At 46.6% G+C, this 27675-nt stretch overlaps 1 protein-coding gene across 2 annotated transcripts in view; it reads left to right on the top strand.

The window, feature by feature from the left end:
- ATP10B (ATPase phospholipid transporting 10B (putative)) overlaps window positions 1-27675 on the top strand; it is a 443815-nt gene that overhangs the window by 357243 nt on the left and 58897 nt on the right. For both annotated transcript variants that reach the window (XM_085617824.1, XM_085617825.1), the window contains 4 exons: window positions 14752-14837; window positions 18325-18431; window positions 21083-21214; window positions 24133-24260. In XM_085617824.1, coding sequence (XP_085473950.1) covers window positions 14752-14837; window positions 18325-18431; window positions 21083-21214; window positions 24133-24260 — 453 coding nt within the window. The remainder of the gene's footprint in view (window positions 1-14751; window positions 14838-18324; window positions 18432-21082; window positions 21215-24132; window positions 24261-27675) is intronic.

Below are 27675 nucleotides of genomic sequence, written 5' to 3'. Positions count from 1 at the left end.
TAGTGAGCACGGGTCCCACGTCTGGGAATACCCATCCCACTTAGGGCGAAAAGCGTTACAACAAACAAATGATGGACGGAATGCTGACAATGCAGACATTCTCCCCCAGTCAAGAGATCTGGGTTAAATCCATCGTTCTTTTGCCCACTACGCCACCCCAGTTCAGACATGGCCATATGCAAATCAGTCTTGACCCTGTGCCTCATGGGAACAGTCCAGCCCAAACTGCCAAGCCATGTCTTCCCTGGACCGGAATCAAGCATCCTAGGACCGGTTTCTGGCTATCAGCCGTCATCAGCCAGGATAGCTTGACTCCAGTGGCGTAGTGAGCACGGGTCCCACGTCTGGGAATACCCATCCCACTTAGGGCGAAAAGCGTTACAACAAACAAATGATGGACGGAATGCTGACAATGCAGACATTCTCCCCCAGTCAAGAGATCTGGGTTAAATCCATCGTTCTTTTGCCCAATACGCCACCCCAGTTCAGACATGGCCATATGCAAATCAGTCTTGACCTTGTGCCTCATGGGAACAGTCCAGCCCGAACTGCCAAGCCATGTCTTCCCTGGACCGGAATCAAGCATCCTAGGACCGGTTTCTGGCTATCAGCCGTCATCAGCCAGGATAGCTTGACTCCAGTGGCGTAGTGAGCACGGGTCCCACGTCTGGGAATACCCATCCCACTTAGGGCGAAAAGCGTTACAACAAACAAATGATGGACGGAATGCTGACAATGCAGACATTCTCCCCCAGTCAAGAGATCTGGGTTAAATCCATCGTTCTTTTGCCCACTATGCCTCCCCAGTTCAGACATGGCCATATGCAAATCAGTCTTGACCTTGTGCCTCATGGGAACAGTCCAGCCCGAACTGCCAAGCCATGTCTTCCCTGGACCGGAATCCAGCATCCTAGGACCGGTTTCTGGCTATCAGCCGTCATCAGCCAGGATAGCTTGACTCCAGTGGCGTAGTGAGCACGGGTCCCACGTCTGGGAATACCCATCCCACTTAGGGCGAAAAGCGTTACAACAAACAAATGATGGACGGAATAGGTGGCGTAGTGGGCAAAAGAACAATGGATTTAACCCAGATCTCTTGACTGGGGGAGAATGTCTGCATTCCGTCCATCATTTGTTTGTTGTAACGCTTTTCGCCCTAAGTGGGATGGGTATTCCCAGACGTGGGACCCGTGCTCACTACGCCACTGGAGTCAAGCTATCCTGGCTGATGACGGCTGATAGCCAGAAACCGGTCCTAGGATGCTTGATTCCGGTCCAGGGAAGACATGGCTTGGCAGTTCGGGCTGGACTGTTCCCATGAAGCACAGGGTCAAGACTGATTTGCATATGGCCATGTCTAAACTGGGGTGGCGTAGTGGGCAAAAGAACGATGGATTTAACCCAGATCTCTTGACTGGGGGAGAATGTCTGCATTGTCAGCATTCCGTCCATCATTTGTTTGTCGTAACGCTTTTCGCCCTAAGTGGGATGGGTATTCCCAGACGTGGGACCCGTGCTCACTACGCCACTGGAGTCAAGCTATCCTGGCTGATGACGGCTGATAGCCAGAAACCGGTCCTAGGATGCTTGATTCCGGTCCAGGGAAGACATGGCTTGGCAGTTCGGGCTGGACTGTTCCCATGAGGCACAGGGTCAAGACTGATTTGCATAGGGCCATGTCTAAACTGGGGTGGCGTAGTGGGCAAAAGAACGATGGATTTAACCCAGATCTCTTGACTGGGGGAGAATGTCTGCATTGTGAGCATTCCGTCCATCATTTGTTTGTTGTAAAATCTCACATGCTAACAGTGGCTCCCTTCTGAGCAGGGAGAGAGACAGAAAGATAAACAAGGGACACATGCAGCCATCGGTGCGCACTCTCTGCACCAGAGCCGAAGCTAGCGGGCACCCTCCAGTTTGTATGCTGAAGCACGCTCACTCCATGGGCACAGCATCAGCAGGCGGGTGAGAATGGGGGCAGCAAGGCATGGGGGAGACGGGACCTGGCAGAAACTAGGAGAACCAGATGTGGGTCTAGTGATGGTGTGCGGAGCGGACACTCCAGCAGAGTCACTGAGTAGAAGACACCTATCACAAAGACGCAGGGTCATAGGTAAAAGGATATCTCATAAAGAAAACTATGTATGAACACAAGAGATGGGGACACAGAACCTCTAACATAATACTGGACACTCTCCCGCGGACCCCACTTGCCATTCCCATGTCCCTTTCCGACTCATAGGTTCCCTGTCCGAACATTGCAGCTTACTACACCTCCATGCTTTGCCAGTTGGGTATCTATGCCTCGTCTCCTTCCCCCTGTTCTTAGATCACTGAGGTGGAACCATCTGGGACAGGGAAGGGTGAATCAGAGTAACGAAGATTCCTGGCGATCAATAGGTGCAGTAGGGTGGAGGATGCCTACGTGGGGGACTAGTACTCGTGATTTTGGGGCAACACAAAGGCAAGCTAGCTGTCAGGATGGCACAGATGGGAGCATTATTAGCACTTGCATCAGGGTCCTTGTACCTCACAGCACTACCTTGTCATGTGGCGAGTGCCTGCAGGTTGTCCTTCTCATTTTCAAGAACTGCGACTGCAGCCTGCACTGAGAGAAGCTGGCACCACCTGCCCCCCCAAGCTGCCCAGGTTCCAAGTAGAGCATGGCAACCCCAGGCAGCCCTGCTCTGCTTTCATCGTCCTCCAATCAGCATATCCAAGTACTCTCAAAGACATTCTTACCTTTGTCCTCGTGGCGTTGTAAGGGACTAGAAGTCATTTTAGGAATGAGAGCTTTGCCCGCCGACAGTGGACCGCGTCCTGTAACTAGATTGTTCGCATTCCAATAAGGTAGCTTTCTCTTGTCCCAGCCAGAGTTTAGCCTGGGATTGTCTTTCTCTGTCTCAGAAACTGGCCAGTGAATGTTTTTCTGTCCCCCGCCTGCGGATCTCCGACATTGTCTTCCTCTATCACTAACACGTACAAACTTACACCTATTTATGAGGAGTACAAAATGGAATGAAAACAACAATTGGAATGTGCCAAAAAGACGTTTAACGTGACACTGCCTCACAACGTTATTCTGAGCATTTGCTGAGGCAGATTGAATGCAAAAAGGCAGAATTCTTTGGTTTACATGTATCGGCTCAAAGGCGGGACTCCAAATATCACGAATGTTTCTTCACAACCAGTGGTGCGCTATGCAACATGGAAACTTAACGTGTGTGTGTGTACCTGCATGGCTGTATGTCTGCATGTTACCCTGTGTGTGCATGTGTCATGGTTCTGTGAAGCTAGTGTAAAGGCCAAGGGATACACCACGCACTCCTCCTTTTGGCGACTCTCGGGTGCGCCCAAGTGTATGCATAACTTCAGTAAGAGATCACCATCTCACCAACCAACGTTGACATGTTTGCTGTCAGCTGGCGTTTGAGCCTATTAGTTGGGGAGGGTGGGACTTCCTTCTCCATCACTGCAAGTAAAGAGTGTGATTGGCTTCCCCTCTCATTGCGGCCATAACTCAGAAATCGTCATTCAGTAGTGCACGTCAAACCTGTCTCTTTGCAGTCCTGCCAAGTACCATGCATCAGGTGTTAGACTAACGCATTTCAGTGTGGTACTCTTCATTACCGCACTGAAATGCATTGTCATGCATATGCTGTGTGGCAGCTGGCACTGAAAGCGCAGCCTAAAATGGAGTCTGTGGCAGCACGCCTTCCGTGGCATGCTGTGCTGCTCCCCCATACTTGGGGCTAACAGCTGCGCTAAGGCTGCTAGCAGCCTCACTCCACTGCTTTAATGTATTATGATTGTGATTCGGAATGCCCGCGGCGCAGCTCTAACCGCCAGCCTAACGTCATCGCTGGGGGACATCAGTCCTACTGCCAGAAGGAACAGGGAGTTTTGCAGCGTGAATCTTTCTGGATTCACTATGCTGTGCATTATTCCGCGATCTTGTGGTTGGGTCCGGATTCGTAGTCTTTCCTTTGTTTTTTTTTTTTTGTTTTTTGTAGCCCAGGTGGGCGTCGACGTCCACCATTTGGTGCACCTCCCGTGACGTCGTCGTGCTTCCTGCGGAAGTCCCACCTTTGGGGCGCCATCTTCAGATTCTTTTTTCCGCCGTTGGGTCTGGATCGTCATCGGGAAGCTCCAGAAGTTCACTCGGAGGAAGAAGGAAGAAAAGCGAGTTTCATCGATAGAATCAAGAGAAGACATCAGGAAAGAACAGATTTCGACAGGAACGCGAAGAAAGAAGACCAGCGAGCCTTTTTCTTCGACAACCTTGGAGAATGCACGCTCAGAAACCCTGAGCGAAATGGACAAGACGCCATTCAAGTTCTGCCCAAACTGCCACCACAAGTTCGCGCAGAAAGACCTGCATCCGGTCTGCAACCTCTGCCTACCGGTGGATCATCAGAGTATCGACTGCAACGCCTGCTCAGTCTTCGCGCCGAAGACACTCAGGGTGAGAGAGAGGCAGAGGAGAGCCAACGCCAACATGGAGGGCCAAGGAAAACCCCCGACACTCTACGCGCTGGGCCTCGACACGGACGACGAGGACAACGTCGCCGAGACAGCCGAAAACTTCACGGTCGTAGAGACCGACAAGAAAAAAGAAGACGAGGTAAGAGAATCGTCGAGCGCAAATCAAAAAACATCTCGAAAACACGAGAGTGACTCGAGAAAAACTGAGTCAAGGTCCACGAAGGGAGCCCCGGCGCCGAAAACTTCGACGTCCAAAGGGGGAACTTCGGACAAAAGGCCCAGCGGATCCTTACAAAAGGACTCCCTGGCGCAGAAAGACGCCGAAAGGCAAGGGTCGTCGAAATCATCCCATGAAACGGGCCAATCGACGCAGAAAGAACGTTCGACGTCGACGCAAGTTTCATCGAAAAGACCCGCGGTCGACGCCGAAAGCATCTCCGAAATGGAGAAAAAGAAGAGGCGGCTCGAGGCCGAAATGGAGAACATCCTTCAAAGGAAGAAGGAGTTCGACGCCAGGATGAAGGAATTCAAGATTCCAACGGTTTCATCGGCGGACGTCGTCGAAGTCGAGGATGAGTTCGACGCCGAAGGGCTGACAAGGGACCTCGAAGAGGAAGAGGAGCCCTATTATGAGGAAGAAGCCGAGGAAGAAGACCAACAATCGTTCTTCGAATCGGCGACATCTACCGGCAACGACGTCGAATGGCAAGATCTCGACACCGAAAACCCGGAGGAGGCCGTGGACACGTACCCCTCGAGGCCTTCGCCACCCGACGACATCGGGGTGTACAATATGGTGGTGAAGAGCGCAGCAATGGCCTTCGGCGTCAAGCTCGACGAGGAGAGGCCGAAAGCAGATTTTCTCGTCGAAACACTGCTCCCCATCCAGACTAGGAGCCAGTTCCTCCCCATGCTACAAAGCGTGATGAACCAGGGGAGAGAAGCCTTCAAGGAGCCTGCCACCTGTCGGTCGATCACGCCCAGGACAGAGAAAAAGTATAAACACTCCTCCCTGGACCCACCTTACATCAAGGGTAGCGTCACCGCAGACTCCATCATCGCCTCCACGGCCAGGAGAAGGGCCAACGTGCCAGCAACCTCGGGGCCACCTCCAGATAAAGAGAGCAGGAGAATCGACCTCACAGGCAGAAAGGTCGAGAGGAACGCCGCAATGCACTGGCGCATGGCGAATTCAAATGCACTCCTAAATAGACACCAGTACCAACACTGGGATGAAATGGGGGAGCTAGTAAAGCACCTCCCCGAAGAATACCGCCAGAGAGCCTCTCACCTGGTAGATGAAGGCAAGAACATCGCCAACTCCTGTATAAAGACGGCGTTGGATGGGGCAGAGACTTCAGCAAGACTCATGGCCATAGGGGTCACAGAAAGGAGGCATGCATGGCTAAGAATCTCGGGATTCAAACCGGAAGTGCAGAACAACATCCTTGGCACCCCCTTCAACGGAGAGACACTGTTCGGAGCAACGGTGGACGAAAAGCTCACCCAGCTCAAGAAGGAGAACGAGACAGCGAGGTCCATGGGGGCCCTGCAGCTGAGGGGAATGAGACGAGGAAATCCCTCGAGGAGACCCTACGGTAGGGGTGGAAGCCAACAGGGTACGTCGCACCAGGCGTTCCAACAAGGTCAGCAGGGCGAAGGTCACGGACAAAGTCAGCAGAAGCAAAGCTGGCAATATCAACCTCGGGGCCAGTCCTTTCGAGGGAGAGGGAACGGACGTGGCCAAAGGAGGAGAGGGGGCGATCAGCCCTCCTCGAAGTGACTCAGCACGCAAGAAGACGCCCACCCTCGTCAGGCCCCCAAGGGTGAGGCGCAAAAAGGTGTCATCAGGGGGAAGAGAAGATTCAAGAGCCTACGAGCATACGTCACCGGTAGGCGGAAGGCTGAGGTTCTACCTTCAGGAGTGGCGGCGCATAACCACAGACAAGTGGATACGGAACATCGTGCAGTACGGATACTGCGTAGACTTGGAGAAAAGACCTCCAAACAGAAAGCCGAAGGGAAGACAGAGATCGGCCCAAGAACTGGCAATACTCAGAGAAGAAACACGGAAACTCCTGCAGAAGGGAGCCATAGAGACAGTGCCGTTCAGGGAACGCAACAAAGGGGTCTACTCAAACTACTTCGTGGTTCCGAAGGTAGACGGAGACCTCAGACCCATACTGGACCTCCGGTACCTAAACAAGTTCGTCAAAACACAAAGGTTCAAAATGACTTCACTGCAGGAGGTACTGCCACAGATAAGAGAAGGGGACTTCATGGTCACCGTGGACCTCAAAGATGCCTACCTTCACATCCCAATAAACAGAAGGCACAAGGGCCTTCTAAGATTCAACATCAAACAGGAACACTACCAGTTCACAACCCTGGCCTTCGGATTAAAATCAGCGCCAAGGGTCTTTACAAAATGCCTGTCGGCGGTAGCGGCACACCTAAGAAAACAGGGAATACACGTATACCCCTACTTGGACGACTGGCTGGTCAAGGCAAACTCACGCGAGAAGTGCGAGAGGCACGCAAAACGCGTAACAGACACCCTCACAAATCTGGGGTTTTCCATCCACTGGGGAAAATCGTCGCTGGAACCGGAGCAGGTAAAGATTTTCCTGGGGGCAAAGATCAACTCCCTACACAATACGGTAGTGCCCAGCGACAGGAGGACAGATGCTCTACTGAAGGAGACGCAGCTCTACCAGAAGGGGCGAGCTCTGACAGTGAGGGCGGTGAGCAAGATGATGGGAATGATGGCGTCCTGTATCCAGCTGGTGCCGAATGTACGCCTGCACATGAGACCATTCCAGGAATGGCTGCAACAGCAATGGTCACAAGCAAACGGAAGTTGGGAGGATCTAGTGGTTGTTACGCACGCAGTGCAGGAGGAGATAACTTGGTGGAACAGAGACAACATAACAACGGGGAGAAGCCTGACACCACCAAGCCCAACAGTGACCATTACCACGGACGCATCACAGAAGGGATGGGGAGCGCACATGGACAACCTCAGGGTGAGGGGTCTATGGGCTCCAGCGGACGCGGTCCGCCACATCAACTACCTCGAGTTGAAAACGATACTGCTAGCCCTGAAGGCATTCCAGAAACACCTGTTCGGCCAGAGAGTGTTGATACAGACAGACAACACCACGGCGATGTTCTACATCAACAAACAAGGGGGGACACAGTCGTTCCCCCTCTCATCCCTAGCTCAGGAGATTTGGAGATGGGCCATACCTCTCAAGATAGATCTACTGGCAATTCACCTGCCAGGGAAGGACAATGTGGAGGCAGACTGGCTGAGCAGGCAGACCTCAGCATCGCACGAGTGGGAGCTCAATGGCCAGGAAACGGAGAAAATCTTCCAGAAATGGGGGACTCCCGCAATAGACCTGTTTGCAACACGCCACAATGCAAAATGCCGAAGCTTCGCGTCCAGGCAACCAGATCAGCAATCCAGGGGAAATGCCCTATGGATAAGCTGGTGGAGGACATTTGCCTACGCCTTTCCACCGATACCCCTGTTGCACAGAGTGCTAGAGAAGTGCAGAACCAGCAACATGACTCTGATCCTGGTGGCTCCACAGTGGGCGAGGCAGACATGGTTCTCACAGATTCAAGAAATGGCGCAAGGCAATCCGTACAGGTTCGAGAGGAGAAAGGACCTGCTCTCAATGCAAAACGGAGAGGTCCTGCACCCAGAGCCAGAGAGCCTCAACCTGGCAGCATGGCTCCTGAAGACCTAGAGTTCGCACACCTAAAGTTGCCTCAGAGCACCATGCGAGTGCTACGGGAGGCAAGGAAACCTACTACAAGAAAGTGCTACAGCGCAAAGTGGAAGAGATTCACGGTGTGGTGCAGGAAAAAGGGACTGCAAAACAGGATGACAAGAGACTCAACTGTGCTGAGGTACCTCACACACCTTCTAAAGAGTAACCTCTGCTCGAGCTCCCTAAGGGTACACCTAGCAGCGATCGTTGCCTACACCAGAGGTGAGAAAGGTGGAAGTTTCTTCACCTCGCAGGTGGTGAAGAGATTCATGGAGGGAGCCAAAAGAATGGCACCCCCGAAAAGGTTGCCGCCGCCGGCATGGAATTTAAACGTGGTTCTGACGGAGCTCATGAAGGCGCCGTTTGAACCCATTCACAAAGCCACTCTACAAATGTTGACGATGAAAACTGCCTTTCTAGTGGCCATTACCTCACTACGCAGGGTGAGCGAGCTTCAAGCACTAACGCTACAGGAGCCCTACATTCAAATTCACAAAGACAGGGTAGTCCTCAGGACGGACCCCCACTTCATGCCCAAGGTAGTGTCGGCGTTCCACATGAACCAGACTATCCAGATACCGAGTTTCTTCCAGAACCCGACTACAAACGCAGAGAAGGCCCTGCACACCCTCGACGCCAGAAGAGCGGTGATGCACTACATTGAAAGAACCAAGGAACTCAGGAAGTCGAAGCAGCTGTTTGTGTCCTTTGCTACCAGCTTCATGGGTAGACCAGTGACCAAGGGCACCATCGCTAGGTGGATTGCCCTCACTATTCAATTCTGTCACAAACAGGCTGGACAGGAGCTAAAGGAGGGGGCCCAAGCCCACTCCACAAGGAAGAAGGGGGCCACAGTTGCCTTCCTGGCAAACACGCCCATCCAGGACATTTGTCTCGCAGCAACTTGGGCATCTGTGCACACGTTCACGAAGCACTACTGCGTGGACATTCAAATGAATAAGGAAGCACAGGTCGGACAGAGGGTGCTACAACACATTTTCAACGACCAGCGATCATCTTCCACCCAGCCACCACAGAAATAGGAAAACCGCTACAAAATCTATGCACAGCATAGTGAATCCAGAAAGATTCACGCTGCAAAACGAAAAGTTTCTTACCTGTCGGTGTAGTTTTGCAGCTTGAAGATCTTTCTGGATTCACTAGCGAACCCACCCACCTCCGCCAGGAAGATGAGGCTGGAGGAAGAGGGGGTGAAATGGATAGGATCAAAGAAGTGGAAACGTACAGAAATATGGACAAAAGGATAAATCAATCGCCTAGGGTTAAAAAAAAAAAAAAAAAAAGGAAAAAAAAAAAAAAAAAAGGGAAAAAAGAACCCGAAGATGGCGCCCCAAAGGTGGGACTTCCGCAGGAAGCACGACGACGTCACGGGAGGTGCACCAAATGGTGGACGTCGACGACCACCTGGGCTACAAAAAAAAAACAAAGGAAAGACTACGAATCCGGACCCAACCACAAGATCGCGGAATAATGCACAGCATAGTGAATCCAGAAAGATCTTCAAGCTGCAAAACTACACCGACAGGTAAGAAACTTTTCGTTTGTTTTGGGAGCTAGAAGAAGGCTGCTGGCTGGTTTGAGGGCAGCGCCCCAAATAATCATGGTGCCGGCAGCTGCACTGCCTGCTGCAGCTCACACTGGCCCACTGCGTGTTGTCTGTGTCAGCTTTTATTAGCCCCGGGCCGAATTCAATATATTGCCGGAGACAGAGAGGAGTCACTGGACTGCCCTGCCCGGGACTTACAGGAGACAGGACAGCGGCCTGGACGACTATCATTGGAGACGTGCCGGGCGGCAAACACGAATTGCCACGTTCCACGGTGGCTTGTGGCCTAAGCCTGCCTGCAGCCAGTCCAAGACCAGAGTTGCGGCGTGCAATGGAGCACCAACAGTGCAAGGCAAGAATTGGTTAAGAGAGTTGTAGGAGACCAATCTACTGCCTCTGAAGGTGTCCAGGGTCTCATCAGCAGGCACTTGACATGCATACAAGGATGATGGTAAGACAATCTTTTCCTAAGTTGATATGGTGATGAGGATACTTTCAGGTAGAGCCATGGGTCGTTCACATATTGAAGGAGCAGAAAGCAAGGATAGCCACTGTTTGATGAATAGGACATCAGCACACTTTGTTGCATTGCTGAGAGCAGGCACGAGACCAAGACACAAGATCTAAATGCTTGACTATTTTCATGTTGTGCACAGTAGAAGCTAATGCCCAGACAGGTTGTAAATGCGCTCCTCACCGGGATTGTATACCGTTAACACTTGGTTAATTGTACTATTTATTCAGTCTAGGTAAACTTGCTCGCAAGTGTCACTCCTAGTCGTTGAAATGTCACTTCTAATTACACTGAATTTATGAACATTTCACACCTAGCAATCTGAAACCTTGGCAGCTTTGTATTTGCCTTGTGTTACAAGGCAGCCTATGGGCGCTGCTCTGCAGGGTTAGTGCCTGGGCACTCGTGGAGGAGCCGAGCCCTTTGTACTTCTTTCATTCATTCATTCATTCATTCATGGGTATGCATGGCGTTAGAGGGTGATACAAAAGCATGGTATTGGAATGCATGACGACTTAGTGAAATATAAAAGTTGGTGTTTGGGCAGCAAGCACATATTTACCAAAAATGAAAAGCTCTCATTTCAGAAAAAAAAACTGTATTTTGAAATGAAAATTATAAACATTTGTTTGTGGAGACAGTTTCTAAAATGAAAGGTGTTTATTTGGCAGAAAAAATATGTACTTTCTTAAACTGACAAGCTGATGTTTAAGGACAGTCATTATTATGACGTGATGTCAACCAGATGCAGTGGCTTTTAGACATCACCTCCTCCACAAGAAGTCAGTGTAAGGACTCTTATGTGTTAAAAGGCAGGATTCATCAGCATCTTAGGACAGAAAAACACAAGATGCTGGGACGTTGGCCCCCCTGAGCTTTAAACAATAGCTGCTCGTCAAGCCTAGTAACAAAATCTAAAAAAATCCCTAAATAAATCTGTATCATGTTGCCTCACAGAACATTAGAGTGCATATGCTGTACATGTATAAAAAGTCAACACACTTTTATCAAAGTGTGCAATTTTTCAGGAATGTGCCCGGCCTTTATTGGGGGTTGCGTCTTTTATTTTATCAGAGACAAGGCAGAGGCACTAAGAAGCACATAAAATGTCAGTTCCCAGGTTTGTCCCAAGCATTCAGAGGCTGAGATGGCAAGAAACCAAGACATTTGATGGCTTTCATCTTAAATTGTCACCGGACTATGATTCATCATCCCACATTAGTCATTTTTTCACTCTTCTGCATTTTTTCCATATGTATTTTAAGAAGTAATTGGCTTGCAAGCTAAACTGGCAGCCCAATTAGAAGTGACTAAGCACTACTTTACTTTAAAATAAAGCTTGTGTGTTTTGGGCTGCTGAATAGAATTTTAAACCTATATATTACATTTATATGATATGAGTGATGTTATATGTCAGTATTTATTATGTCACATATATGAGGTTACCGATTCCACCTACCTGGTTGGGTGCGGAAATTATCCCAATTTTTAAAAAGGGATCCGCCCTCGACCCGGGTAACTATAGGCCTATAAGCCTCATAGATGTGAGCCAAAACATTTATTCGAGACTTCTCCTGCAACGGTTGCAGAATTGGATCGAGGAGAATCACATCTTAACCCCACTTCAAGCGGGATTTAGGTCCAAAATATCAACTATGGACCAACTATTTAGGCTCCAGATCCTCTACTGGAAACACGTTGTATTAGAGGGGGGCAGTCTATATCTGACCTTCGTGGATTTGAAATCTGCATTTGACATGGTGGACCGCAATCAGCTTTGGAATTTATTGCTAGCTATGGGGGTTCCACCTTATCTATGCTACCAGTTGAAGATTCTCCACGAAGGGACATATACCAGAGTTCGCTATGGGAAACATGGTCACCTGACCGGCCCTTTTCCAGTAGAGAAGGGTGTGCACCAGGACTGTGTCCTTGCCCCAACTCTATTTTCACTTTTTCTCAACGGGCTCATTGATGAACTTTTGGAAACTGTAGACATTGATGCCCCAAAATTGGCCTCTCGAAGATATCCTGCACTTATGTTTGCAGACGACACCTTGCTGTTGTCAAAATCGCCGATGGGCATGCAACGGGTGTTGAACCAGTTTACCAACTTCTGCAACAAAAGAAATCTGGTAGTCAACATAGATAAAACAAAATATATAGCCTTTAACGTAAAACCCTCCAACTATCCACTCCCCATGATGGAAGGTATCCCTTTGGATCAGGTTTCTACTTTTGAGTACCTAGGTCTGACCTTGAATGATAAAATGGGATGGTCCCCTCAAAAGTTAAAAGCAAACCTAAAACTCAACCAGGCCATAGGGAGCATCCTTAAAGTTCAGAAAAAATGTAGCTTAAAAATCATAAGTGCCCCCCTCGAAATTTACACTGTGCAATCCAGGTCCTCGACACTCTATGGGGCTGAATTATGGGGCCATACTCCTACAAATGATATGGTCAGTAGCGAAAACAATTTTATTAGGAAACTCTTAACTCTCCCAAATAATACGCCGCTCATGCCATTGAGGTTGGATCTAAACATTCGCCCTATTTCAGAGGTTGCTGCTTCAAGGCCTTTGATGTATTGGAGGAGGATTTGGAGCACAACCGAGTTGGCATGCTATAGAGACGAACTGAAAGTAATCCTGGGTATACTAGGAGCCGATAAGATTCCCTGGCTCCAGTATGTTAGGCAGATACTTAATCAGATTGGTCTTGCACACCTCTGGGACAATCCAGAGGATTCTATCTCAGGCATTACCAAGAAATATCTTGCCACAACACTCAAAGATTATTTTTTAATGAAAGCTTACAGCTCGGCTAAACCATCAAGTTTGACTGATGCTTTCCTTGATGTTAAGCCATATTATGCCTTTGTACCTGAACTTGATATTATCCAGCCAACCTTAGCAAAGAAGCTATATGTACAGTTCAGATACGGAACCCTCCCCTTATATCCATTTACAGATCGATGGGCGGTTGGATTACATCATGCATGCCCTGGTTGTTCAATTGAACAGGAATCTATGATTCATGTTGTGCTTTTTTGTCCGGCTTATGCTGGTATCCGGAAAAAGGGATTATACAGTTATGCTTAAATTTGGGCGTTAGGAGCTACCTTGATTTTTTTAGGATTCTGAGAAGCGACACTAACCCACTTATTGTGGTTTCAGTCTCCAAGTTTTTGTTTTCAATGTGGTTAATTCGCAGGAAATTAACTAGCAATATTATCCACTGATATCTTGGTATCAAGCGTGGCTAGCATACTGCCAAACCACATTGTTATTTCATTATTATTCACTGATAGTACCTTCAAATTGACTGGAATATGTATTTATTATGAAAATTGTGACATTAAGACTGTACTTTTATGATTTTAAACAATCGCAATAAAGTTTTTGGAATGAATATGAGGTTATATGTTGAATAAATGCAAAATGGTATTCTACAGTTTATGCAACAATCTGTTTTGCTTGGTCATTGTTTTTTTTTTTTTTTACTTTTATGTTATTTTTTAACTGAAAAGCTCATGTTATGGATTACACAATGTGCCATGATCTATATCAGGTTATTAGTTACGTGATTTTTGATGATAAATTATGAATGCTCATTTAGAGTAATATTTTTATATTGACATAGAACAACTTTTCAGATGTGAGTTATGTCTAAGGTAGAGCTACCGTTTTATGGTATTTTTACATTTATATCTGCATTCGATCACATCTATTTTTCTCTCATGTATTTGTTTATTCATATTTATTTTGTTTCGTGAAAAAAAGAAACTGCAACCTGTAAACTAAACTCGCACTCGGAAGCCGGGTCGGCCTTTGAGCTCTGAGGAGCCATGTACCATGCAATGCACGCACATGAGAACATTATCATTATTCCAACTGAGTGCCATCACAAGTGCACATCTGCAGCGATTTATGCCTTATAAAGAAATCTCAACAGTTTATTTTAACAGTCTCACCTGTCAGTCTCCATAGCATTGAGAATCACTCAAAAGAAGACATATTTCCCCTTTTCCCAAATAGAAATAGATTTCCTTGCCTACATTTATTTTACATCTCTTTGTTTAGCAAATAGGAAACTTTAATAATACGTCATATGATAGTCTGTGATAAATGGTAGGTTAAATGTTATATTAAACATTTGATGTCCGGTAATGTGTTGTTGTATGATATATGCTGGGTCTATCTTGGAGAATATTGTATGTTATGTTACATGATGTGTGTTGCCATAAGTCCTGGGTTATATTTTACGTATTATGATGCATGTCATGTCATATGTCGCAGGTTAAACTTCGGTGCATGTTAGATGGATGTTGAAAAGGGGCTGGCCTCGATTGGGCTTTTGTTGTTGTTTTCTCTCTAACCTTCACGCCTTCCGTTCTCTTCCAGGGAGCCCCGTTTGACCCGGAAGCCTTCAAGGACACCATCGTCTGTGAGAAGCCAACCAACAACCTCAATAAGTTCAAAGGTTACATGTAAGTGGCTGGTGAAAGCATTCCACCTTGGTGCAGGTGTTTTCCACAATTCCTTACTTCTGCCCCAAAATACTTCCACGTAGCTGAAACAAGAGAATGAACCCTCTAAAAGAAAAAGTCCAGTTGGGTGACAGTTTGTGAACTACGGCTCTTGTTTTCCTCAGTTCCCCTTGAGCAGTGATGGCTTGTGGGTACAGCTTACAGGTCTATTGTAGGACTTTCTGCCCCTCACCTTTCCTGTACAGGCTGCACAGATCCCTTTCGGTATCCGAGGACAATATATTTATAGTGCTGGACATTGTTTTTCAAACCATTCTGTTCTGGAACTCCATTCACTGAACCAGGACTACAGCTCCCACAATCCACGTGTTTTTTCAGCTGAAGTTCAGAATTGGAAATAAGGTGTCTCCAATACAGTCAGCCTTCTTTCCACTTTATACACAGATAACCTGATCTTGCAGCTTGAGAGAAAATTACACAATGCTACATAATCCACCACACGTAGTGTTCGTAGTTTATAAAAACAAAGTGGTAGTTTTTCATATCCTGACCTATTCGCACCCGGAAATAAACACTACAAAAGTGTTAGACACCTCCTCCGACACAAAGCACTGAGAGACACCTTGCCAGATGGCTGCTTTGTTAATACTGCTTTGACTCAGAACCATTCACAGGGCAGCTTACTTACTTTAGGCAGTGCATTGAGATTCCTCTACAGATTCAGCGTCTACTTTCAAAATAATAATAACAGGATAAAAACCTAATATTTGAATGTAGTGTATAATACGACACCTATGTCATTCAAGTACCCTGCAAATAATAGGTTTTACTACTATCCAATTTAATGGTTCGATAGTAACCAACCTCCGAAGGATTGAATGCTGAGGTTTGCCTCCTGTGATTCGTTCTTGCGACCTGCAGATGACACCAGATGTCTGCTGTGACCAATTGACTCCCCAAGCCATCCAGCTTGTGATACAACGCATTTCGTACAAAATGTGAAGAAAACCACAAACATGCTGTAGGCAACAACAAGATGGTCGCAGTTCTTGTGCCTAGGCTAATACAAAAGATCTGAGTTCCAGATGGAATGATTTCTGAACCACACCTTGTCCTGTGTTTATTTATTTTGGTCATTTCTGACATTTATGGGCCTCAGTTGTAGCCACAAGCGCAGTGGGGTGCTTTACATAGAACAATTCATTTGCCATAGAACATCTTTACAAATTCCGGTTCCAACTGCATTCTGAGGTAATCCGAGTGACTGAGACCTAGCTTCAAGGGAGGGGATTAATTATGTTTGAGCCTCAGAAGGTGCCTTTATGTTTTTACAGAAGATGAGGTAGGGTACCTTGTGCATGTTTTGTAAACAAGTGCAGTGGTTTGACTGCACGACTCTGGGGGGTTCTTTTGGAGTTTTGCAGAAGTGGAGAAACTACAAAAAATGGTCAGATATATCCGGAAAACCGTATTCAGAGTGTATACCCATCTAAATACTCTAGAGAATAAGGGACATCTGAGTATTTTGGAAGTTCGTCCAAATCAGTCAGTCTCCAAATGACCCCCTCTGGGTTTTTCCGTTACCTTATCCCCACCACTACCTTTTCTTTATATATAAAAGTGTCCCTCTTCCGAGATTTCCTAGTCTTCCCACCCAGGAGTGTGCAAGTACCGCTTTGCACTGTCCTAGTTAAAGCTCACCAATACCTGCTTCGCTCCCTCTCTTCCAAGATCTCGGCTTGCGATATCATGGCCTATGTTTGGATTCTAACATGTTATCAAAATCTATTATCTGTGGTCTGGGTGCTTTTGCGTCACTCACTCGCCTGCCTAGCTTATCTTGGAGAGCTTCATTTTTTATGTAGTTATTGCATGGACTTTGGACCACAGCTTTCCTCTTTTTATGGCTGCCTTCTACAGGTGTGGTCCCAGAGCGGCATGCAGATAACTTGCACTGCAGAGAGCATTGCGTAAAGAAGGCATTCTGTCTGTATTGTGTGAGGGTGTGCTCTCAGCTGGTCTGTGATATTGAGTTCACACCTCAACAATGAAGGACTCCAATGGGGGACATTCCGTTTCTTTAACATAACACAGCGGTTGGTAACCTGCATGTCATAGGTTTGAAATCCAGGATGACCAAACCACCTTTTGTCTTTAGACATCGATTAAATTAGTACCAGGGAGTTGAGTGAACACTAAAACACAAACAAAACTCCATTTGTCACTATGATCTGTGTGGATTCTTTGACTTGGAAATGGAATCTGATGGCCTTACATTAGCGTAGGACAATGTAATCAGATGCAATTTGCTCTTGAGCTCATCACCCAGGTTGCATCACTTCCTCGCCTATTTTGAGCTCTGTTGTGTCAGCAGAGAAACAGTTTTTATGGCATCCCTGCTGCCTCCATGGCCATAGTCTCAGCACACTGTGGCTGGCACTGGAAATGGATTCAGAGCACCCTTGCCCCCCAGCGGGGTGGCATGGTCCTTGAGACACACGAGGAATTAAGATCACGCATTTTGGGTGCGATTTGCGACGTAGGCCTTCATGGCACGCAGAATGCAACAGCAAGCACACATCTTGTAACAAAAAGACTGTACAACCATGGACTTCTTTGCTGCTCGTTTCCTACCCAACATTGAGACACAATATGTAGTTCCCAGCTGTATCCTTACTAAATCGAACTCTGAATAAAGATGGCTTACAGGGGTCACCTTTAGGAAGGTGGCACGGGTGAGAAATGAAATTGCTTGCAGGATGAAATAAAACTAAGATCCTCTTAAATGCAGCGGGAAGGGATCCATTGGCCACAGTGATAGTGGCTTTAGGTATCGCTTGCCAGTATTGCCTTAGCCTAGTGACTACCTGTTCTGCTGACGCACTTCAACCCCATTTAAGAGTTGCATTGCTTTTTCGGCCTCTCACAGCTCTCAGTGCTCCTGAACATTCAACATGGTATCACTACTGTGCTAGCCGCAAGCCGCACAAAGCTCTCTCCGCGCATCTCCTAACATTCCTAATTGGACCTAGCTGCTAGCACTTTGTTGACGCTCTCATCACTCACTGGCCAAACCCTGCTATTCTAGCAGAAGGATTCTTGTAGCTCTGACCAGTCACCTCAGCCTCACCAGCTGAAAGTGTCTCAGCACTGAGTCTCACCCAGCTCTGCCGTCGCCAGAATTGCTTTTGCTTCTCTAATCACGTCACACAGACTATTTCATATTTTCTTTTTTTTTTTACCTTGAATCTCTTTAATTTATGATGCTTCCTCTTCCTCCTTTACTTGCTAAAAACAGCCGTGCCATTATAAGAGTACTCTCCCAGCATATTTGTGGTCCATGGTTTTAGGAGGCGAGAATGTCAGTGCTCCCTTTCTGTAAAAAGTGTTGGTTTATCCCCTTTCCTACCCCCACCAGGAAGAACACAGCGCCTCCTATGGGCTAAGCAGTTACGTGAGCAAATGTGTTTCTTCCTCTTTCCAACAGAGACCACTCTGACCAGAGGAAGACCGGCTTTGGCAACGAGAGCCTTTTGCTTCGGGGGTGCACCGTGAGAAACACAGAGGAGGTCGTAGGAATCGTCGTATATGCAGGTAAAGCCTTTCCCCATGTCCCCTACCTCTTGGGTGTGTGTGTGTGTGTCTCCACCTCTCACTCCACGTACAGTCATTCTTTCCTGCCACACCTGTAAGCAGCCTATGCCTTTCTTACGCCCTCCCCATCCCGTTTGCAGGGACAGCCATTTTCTCAGCTCCACCTATCTGTTCACAGAAAAAAAATATTCCCATGTCCTCCAATCATGTATGCCAGGACAGATATTGTTCCTTATCCCCTTCTTTTCGAGGTGCATGAACCAGTCTCTAGCTAACTCCTCCTCATACGCACGCGAAGCCTCCCTCTACTTTATTGTGTGTGTACATTTCTAACTTGCCTGCTATGCTGGTATAGTGCATCCATACCTATCTCTTAACTTCACCCATCCTCCACTTTTCTGTGCATAGGTATAGACTCCTCCTCCCACGCATGTGTATTCTGATAAACCCACCCACTCCATTCCTTTATCAAGTCTAGCTCCTCCCATCTTCCGCCTTTCCATGTATGCTTGTACTGTCCATCCTCTGCATGAATGCATGTATTGTCTCCCCTCTCCTGTTCTCCACTTTTCTGTATGCACATACAGCTAATTTCAAGTCCGAAAAACGATAAAACATGTTACTAGGTAACAGAAGCCATCAGCTACCTCTGATGGATCTGTGGTTGAAGTGTTCCACAAGTCAACAGAAGGTCCACCAGTTGACAAAAGTGAAGAAATTAAAACCATGTAATGATATGGCAGTTCAGTTTCTTGAAGAGCAACTCATCAACATGCAAAGAACCAGTGAAGGGTTCAGAAATGTCCTCTTTGAAGAGGGCTGTTAGTAAATGCAGGTCAGCCACTGTGCTTGCAATCCCTGCACGCTTTTCTGGACTGCACCTCATTGAGGCTGTTTCTCTCATTGTGTGTGTCTACCTAGGGATGGGACCGTTCAGTTTTCCTGTCTAGTCATGGGACCCCAGAACTAGGTACCCTAGATGTGGTGTCTTTTGAACCACCTCTTGTATAATGGTTCTTTCTAGTAATGGGCCCCCAGAAGTAGGTGCTCTAGACGTAGTCTGGCCACTGGTTAGTACAGTTGTCAAAAAGCCATCCCTGGCTCTGTCCCTTTGAGCTCACCCCAGCAGCAATCTCCCACTTCCTCAAGATCTGGTCTCAGTGTTACGGCACCCTAAGACTACTAGGCACGTCTTCTGTTTGTCAGTGCTCCCGGACCATCCCACCGGTAAACCAGGACTGGTGTTCCACCTAAAGACCTGCCAAACCATTGTATTTTCATTTATACTTTCTGTTACACCAAACGTAACACAATATTTGATCATCTTCTCTTTCTTTTCATCTCAGGAAGCTTGCTAGTAATATATTGACAAGCCTTTCATATAATGGTGTTTGGTTGCATTGATTTTGCAGAGTGGGTAAACCGAATATCTTTGGTCTACTTCCTCATTAACAGTTTCACTCCAGTTTAGCTAATTTCCCTCTGCAACATGGAAAAAGTATTGATCCAGAACATTTCTAATCAAACTGTTTCTATTGAGGGAGATGTCTGGTGATCACATTCCATAATCGCCCATTCTTATGCAGGTTTTTTCCCTCCCAGACATGCATGTTTCGGTGTATTCTGTCTTTTCCCACGGCAGGGTGGCCTTTGGAAGCATTATGACATTTTGATGCTAATGAAAGGATGGCAGGCCTGGGGGAAACATTCACGTCAGGAGAGCTTGGTGCATGAATGGCTCTGCCCCAACCTTACCGGCTGTTCTAAGGTGGATCTCACATGCAACTGACGTTGCCCCAGTGATGGTGATCATACCTAGTAACTGCACAGTTTTCCCCCACCATACATAGCTTTAACAGGAGGTGCAAAACTTTTGCTAAACATCAAAACTGCCCCTCTATACACACCCTATATATATAGTGTTCTATGTGTACTAAGGATTCCACAGTGTAGGTATATGCCCCACAAAATGCCCTCTCACAGAGCTTGTAATTATAGGGACCCCATACATAAAGTCTTATGCTTGTCAGTCCTCGAAGCCTGGTATAAGTGTAGATCACCAGTAAAGTCATGCAATGGCTGCACAGAAATGCTTTCTCTCATGTACGTTCACCAGGCAGCATGGACCATGGTTCAACTTTCTACTTGGACGTGTTTTGCATATATTTTGTTGCTTCAATGAACGACTTTGAATTTACAAATCCCATCCAGCTGAGTTTGCAATACTAGTTACTTCAGTGGAAAGCAGGAGCCATTTGAACATGGAGCCAGGCCCCGGACGACAGAAAACTAGTAATAAGTGTCAAAACAGTGAAAAGGCATCACTCACAAATGGGTAGGTTTTCTGAGGACTTGCTGTTTCTCAGATAGGGCTTTTCAAGGGAAAAGGGGAGGGAATATTCCAGAAAGTTAGACCCCCAACACAGCAGTTGTTACTACCCTACATCCAACCCTACTACTCTTCCTACAAGGTTGGTCCTGAGAGTAAACCTGTTTTCTGCTGCCGTTCACGCTCCTGGGCATGTAAAGAACAAATGCTTGCCATACGTGCCCAATATTTTCCGCACAGCCAAAGTCAAAATAGTATGTAGTTGAATTGCAAACATTGGTGGGTTCCAGGGTCCTTTTGAATGTCCTTTCTTTTCTCGCAGGTCATGAGACCAAAGCAATGTTGAACAACAACGGCCCTCGCTATAAGCGCAGCAAGCTTGAGCGACGAATAAACATTGACGTCTTCTTTTGCGTTGGATTGCTCTGCCTCATGTGCCTCACAGGGGCTCTCGGTAAGAAGTGCCCCCAGAAGTGGGTTAGATTCAGGTGGAGGATGTGGGGGAAGAATTTATGTTGATTTTATTTCCTGCTCTTCCTTTGGCGAAATAACTAGTCTTTCCTGACCATTATGCATGGGCGAGGGTTGTAACCATTCCGGATTCAGACAGATTTTCGAAATTTGTTTCTTCACAGAAACTAATTGTAAATTGCCGAGTTACAGGTTTGAAATTCATATCGGCTATGGATTCTGAGAGTGTGGTGCTATGGAAAACAAAGCTGTAAAGTCGCAATTTTGCTTCTGAATGTTTGACAGAATTCTGGCACATCCAATTGTACATTTCATTCACGTTTTCAAATCCGAAATTTGACCAAGACCATGGGCCATATGTAGGTAAATTACATTTACCGATTCTTAAATACCGAATTTTACCGATTCGGTATTTATGAATCGGTAAATGTAATGTAGGTAAAAAAATACCGATTCGGTAAGTGTCAGTATTTTAGAATCGGTATTTACCGATTCGGTAATGGCAACTGGCTTCCCATTCATTCCTATGGGCCTGGAGGCCCATAGGAATGAATGGGAAGCCAGTTGCCATTACCGAATCGGTAAATACCGAATCGGTAATGGGGGAGGCAGTATCATGGGTGGCAGGGTGTCACATTGACACCCTGTTGCACCCCTGAATCGTCCATGTGTGCACATGTGGCGCACATACATGCCCTAAGGGCATGTATGTCTGCCACATTGCACACTTCAAAGTGCACAAAAATGCATTTTTACACCTATTCGTCATTTACCACCAACTTTTAGTTGGTGGTAAATAACGAATCCCCACACCCACGACACACTCCCCCTACATCTCATTTCTGGATTCGGTATTTACCGAATCGGTAAAATTACCGATTCGGTAAATTACCGAATCCAGAAATGATCCCCCTACATAGCAAAAGCCTAAATACCGGTCGGTAACGGTATAATTACCGGAAATCGGCCGTTACCGACCGGTTTTGGGCTTCCTACATATGTCCCCATGTGTCGATTTTTCTGCAAAGGATGAAACCAGAGATTGGTGGTGGTTAACGGAGAAGGAGTAGGATGTAATGATAGTCTGGAAGGAAAGGAGGGGTAAAGCTGACAGAAATCAACCATAGAAAAGAAGGAAAGATACAGCACCAGCAGAAAGTAAGGACAGGTGGAAAGGAGACACAATCTTGGAAAGAAAGGAAAAATGGTTGACCGAAGGAAAGAACAAAAAGAGGGCAGAACAAAAAAAAGAAATGGTAGTACTGATTATAGAAAAGCCAGACAGTATGGAAGGACTCGCATATGTAAAAGAAAATTGGTGTTCTAGTTGAAAGAAATCTGAAGTCCGGGAAAGCCAAAAAGGGAAAGTGAACTGAAGGATCAGTATTAAAGAAGGAAGATTTAGCTTCCAAATTAGGGCATCACCTAAGCTGCTTCTTTCATTGGCTTGGAGTAGAACTGCTCCTAAACCTAGATTTTTTTGGGGACTTTATTTATGGCCAGCATGGACTGATTCACCACCATTTAAAATTCTTTGATATGAGCCCTGGCATTGAACAAATTTCCCACACACTGGTTCTAACTGAAAAGTTGTTCACTGTGATATGGTGCTCTGTCTTAGACTGTGTGTCCAGACTAGAATGTATTTGCTTCTCCCTGCCACACCTACGCGCCCTCCAGCTTTTCAGCTAACATTAAGATGTTGAGTGGCAGGCACCCCCGTTTGTACAGAATCAGCCACAAAACATAAGATGGCCATAACCATACCCAGAAACCATCAGTACAGGGACCTCGCCCTCCCCCTCCCCCCGCCGCACCACCTAGGTACTCACTTCTCTCGCTACCGCCTTTCTTGTCTTTTCTAAGGGACTATATTGGGAAAGGGTGGTTTTGGGTTACTTCCTTATTACCCTTTGGCTTGTTATTCAGGTCTATACCACTTCTCAGGGGACTTGGTACACCTCCACACTACATGGGAAGCATGGACTAGAATCTATATTTGGCATCACTCTTTTTATGAGCATATGCTTATGTATGTAAACCACTGGGTCCCTTTGCGCATCTCCATGTGCACCTATATGGCTAGATAATGCTCCTTGTAGCATTGTTATACATTATGTAAAATTGAATAAACAGAACTGAGTAGAAAACCTTGCTTTGATATGCTTGCAAAGTTTTGCCATTTATATTGGAATTTCCATGTAGTGCCTTATAGCATAAAGAATTGCACTGCCGCTCTATATCATGCCTATACCATGTAACAGCAAAAAGTCTTGCCTTAATACATGGTGGCACCCTGACCTTCATGGAAAGTTTAAAAGGGAAAGTGTCTCCTATTTAAGCCTTATAAGATTTTAAACATTCCAAGAAGGAAAATATTAAAATGTTAGGAGCTCGAGTTTTAATCTGTTGTTGTGCATCATCAAAGACCACCCCCAGAGCTTGAGAGAAGAAATATTCATACGTGAAGGGGCTGTATGGAAATGTGATATTTATTGACCTCTCTGTGCTTCTGAATAGGTGGTAGAGCTGTGGCAAAGTCAGACGTCTATAGAATGACTCTTCCCCAAGCTCCCCAGGACTCTATCAGAGTCCCCTAGGAACAAACAGCGAATCCGCTTCTGGGAGTTGTCGTTTTGGGTTTACTGGTTTAAACATCCCACTTCTACTGCAAAGAAATTACTATTTAGGCCCATCCAGCAGATCAAACGTCCTTGTTTGTGTGGCAGCTAAGCCGAGCATATAGTTACTGCATGAACCGTAGTTGAGTTATTTTCTCATGGTCGGATATCACCACTAAAATCTCTCTAGATGTTACACGACAGTTTCTGTAGTTTGTTGTTTACTTGCCAAATGCTGCTTATTGAAGCCAACTACCCTTGTTCGTTTGTCTCACTCTAGGGTACGGCATTTGGGTCTCACATTTCACCACCCATCCCCCCTTTGATGTTCCCGAATCCGATGGCACATACTACTCGCCCGCTCTGGGAGGATTCTTCATGTTTCTGACTATGATCATCCTGCTGCAGGTAGGTACCTCCCCACAAACCCACAATCATGACCATCACTCTTTGATATGCAAAGCGGGTCCTTTAGATTTTGAGTTGCCCAAGTGTACCCAATGTTTCAGGCAGGTATGACCCACATTTCTATCTTGGGGTTTCCACGGTATGCATTTAATGACTTCCAACCAGTGTGAATTAATGTCTGACACTTGTGTAGCATCTGAACGAGAAGTAGATTATATTCTAGTACATTTATTTCACAAACTAAAATTTTTCTCACAAACCCATATGTATTTGCACATCGGGCCATTTAAGAAGTGTCGCAGTAATACTGACAATTGCATGCAGTGTGCACAACAAATTGAATTGTTTCTTGTTATTTAGAAACTTGTTATAGGCCTCACTGAACTGGATTCCACTCTATAATTTATTTATTTATTTATTTATGAAGCTTGTAAAGCGCACAGCTACCTCCGGCGGAGGTGTCCCGGCGCTAAGATTACATAATTGTCCCCATAAAGAGTAACCAGAGTCATATCCCACAGAGGGACTAGGAGAATGCGAGAGTCTGACAATGCCAGGCCCTAACGCTTAGTGAACAACCAGGTCTTAAGTTTGCGTCGAAAAGCTTGCTCAGATTCGCAAAACCTGAGATCAAGGGGGAGGCTGTTCCAGAGCTTTGCGGCAGTGACGGTGAAAGATCTGCCGCCACTCCGAGAAAGCTTGAATCTTGGTACCATCAGAAGACGAAGGTTGTTGGATCTTAGATGCCTAACTGAAACAGAGATTTTGAGACGCTTTCTCAGATAAAGCGGGCCAATTCCATGAATAGCCCGAAATGTCAGGGTCAGGATTTTAAAATCGATGCGACGTGAAATGGGAAGCCAGTGAAGCTCTTCTCGATAGGCTCTGACTGAAGTACGGGCAGGGATATTACCAATGAGCCGGGCTGCCACGTTTTGAACTATTTGCAGGCGGTCGATAAGGTATAGAGGGGCACCTGCATATAGACTGTTAGCATAGTCTAGATGGGTGGTGATAAGAGCCTGGACCACAGTTTTGCATGAAGATTGAGGGAGGAAGGGGAAAATTTTCCTGATCATACGTAATTTGGAGAAACAGGCCCCTACCACTTTGTTGACTTGTACACTTCCAGACAAAGAATTGTCAAAAGTGAAGCCAAGGTTACGAGCTGCCTGAACGGGGGTGGGAGGAGGATTCAAGATGGTAGGCCACCAAAGGATAGCAGGGGGGGGGGGATTTCTTGCTGAAAAAAAGAACCTCCGTTTTGTCGGTGTTAAGGGCAAGATGATTGGCTGACATCCAGGTGCAAATGTTGCCAAGGCAGTTTCTAAAGTTGGAAAAAAGGGAGTCAGAATGGTCTCGAAAGGAAAAAATAAGCTGAGTATCGTCAGCATAGGAGACCACCCTGACACCCCAGGACTCAACTACCTTGGCCAGAGGAGCCACATAAGCATTAAACAGTAGAGGGCTCAAAGCAGAGCCCTGGGGCACTCCGCACAAGAGGGGTTTGTCCTCGGATTCAAAAGGGTGCATCGTAACCCTTTGAGAACGAGTAGACAAGAAAGAAGTGATCCAGGCCAGCACTGTCCCACCAACCCCTAGCTGTTGTAAGCGGGTGGTAAGTATTTTATGGGAAACAGTATCAAAAGCAGCGGATAGGTCGAGGAGGACCAACATGGCCTCCTCGCCCCTATCCACTGATTCCCTGATGATTTCTGAGACTTCAAGCAGCGCTGTCTCAGTGCTATAGCCGGTTCTAAAGCCGGACTGGGAGTCGTGTAATAGCTGGTTTGACTCAAGGTACAGTGCCAACTGTTTCTGTACCACCTTCTCCAGAATCTTGGCAGGTTTAGGCAGAAGCGAAATAGGTCGATAGTTGCTAAAGAGAAAAGGATCGGCACCGGGTTTTTTCAGTATGGGGACAAGCCTGGCCTGTTTCCAAACTGAGGGGAATTGGCCACGCGACAAAGAGGCATTCCAGATGGAAAGAAACGGGTTCACTAGAATGGGGGCGAGAATGCTCATAACTTTGGCCGGGACTGGATCCAGGGGGGAACCAGACTTGACGTTGTGTAGCAAGACTAACGCAGGGTCTGGAGTTAGCTCGCAAAAAGAATTGAAAGAACAAGAGAGGGGGCAAGAGCGATCTTCAGGGTGGTCAGGAGTCGTCGCTGCAAAGGAGGAAGAAAGTTTAACTATCTTCTCTTGAAAGAAATCAGACAATCCATTGCAGAGATCTTGAGTGGGGGTACAGAGGGATTTTAAAGCAGGGGGGTTTACGAAGTCTTTCACAATGGAGAAAAGGGTTTTAGGGGAATTCTGCGCCTGTTGAATAAGATTGGAAAAGTAAGCTCTCATAGAAGAGCGTTTGAGTTTGTGGAATTGATTTAGGGCAGATTTGTAAGCCGATTTGGCTAAAGGATCATAGTTTAGTCTCCATTTGCGTTCCAGCTGCTTACACTTGCTCTTTTCCTCACGCAGCAGAGGGGAAAACCAAGGGGCAGAGGGGCGAGATCTGAAGGAAGTAAGAGGAGCAAGAGGGGAAACAGAGTCAAGCGCATCGGAGAGAGACAAATTAAATCTCAAAGTTTCAGAATTGAGGTCTTTTTGCTGGTTGAAATGAAGATGAGCTTCCACGGAGTCACAAGTAACTTTGGCCCATTTACGTCCTTTAACTCGATTAAGGGGGATAGGGGGAGGAGGGGTGGGGGCCGTGAACGAAAAAGGCATGAGAAAGTGATCGGTCCACATCAAAGGAGTGGGGGGGAGGGTGGAGAGGGTAGGATGATTTGAAAAAATGAGGTCAAGTGTATGGCCTGCTATATGAGTCGGGTCTGTCACAAATTGGGACAGGGTGAGTCCTTGTAAAGTTTCTAACAAAGAGGAGGCTAGAGTACAGGAAGGATTATCAATATGTAAATTAAAATCTCCTAATACAGTGAAATGGGGGTGTTTAAGAGAAAAATCAGCGATAGAATGCATCAAGGTAGTAAGAGAGGAAGAGGTAACGGCAGGGGGGTTATAGACCAATATGCCAGCACAGATGGTCCTGGCAGTGTCCATAATTGTAAAGTAAGCGGCTTCAATGGGACCTAGATTGGGAATTTTTGTGAGGTTTAATTTGAGATGGGATTTAGCAATAATCGCAAGACCCCCTCCGGTCTTAGAATTGTCACGATTAATGCCAGTGAAACAATAACCAGGGGGAGTAGCTAGAGTGATATCCAGTTTGGAAGAGTCTTTTATCCAAGTTTCAGTAAGAAACAATAAATCCCAATTGTGGGTGTCAAGAGATAACCAGATATCATGGGCGTGGGCTGGAAGAGATCTGAAATTAACTAATGCGGCCTTTAAGGTGGTGGGAGGCTGAACATTGACAATTGAGGATAGTAGCGGAGCTTTAGATACCACAGGA

Source organism: Triturus cristatus, chromosome 7, assembly GCF_964204655.1.
Source record: "Triturus cristatus chromosome 7, aTriCri1.1, whole genome shotgun sequence".
NCBI classification, from domain to species: Eukaryota; Metazoa; Chordata; class Amphibia; order Caudata; family Salamandridae; genus Triturus; species Triturus cristatus.
Note: the sequence above shows the minus strand (reverse complement) of the source record. Positions and strands in the feature narration are given on the sequence as shown.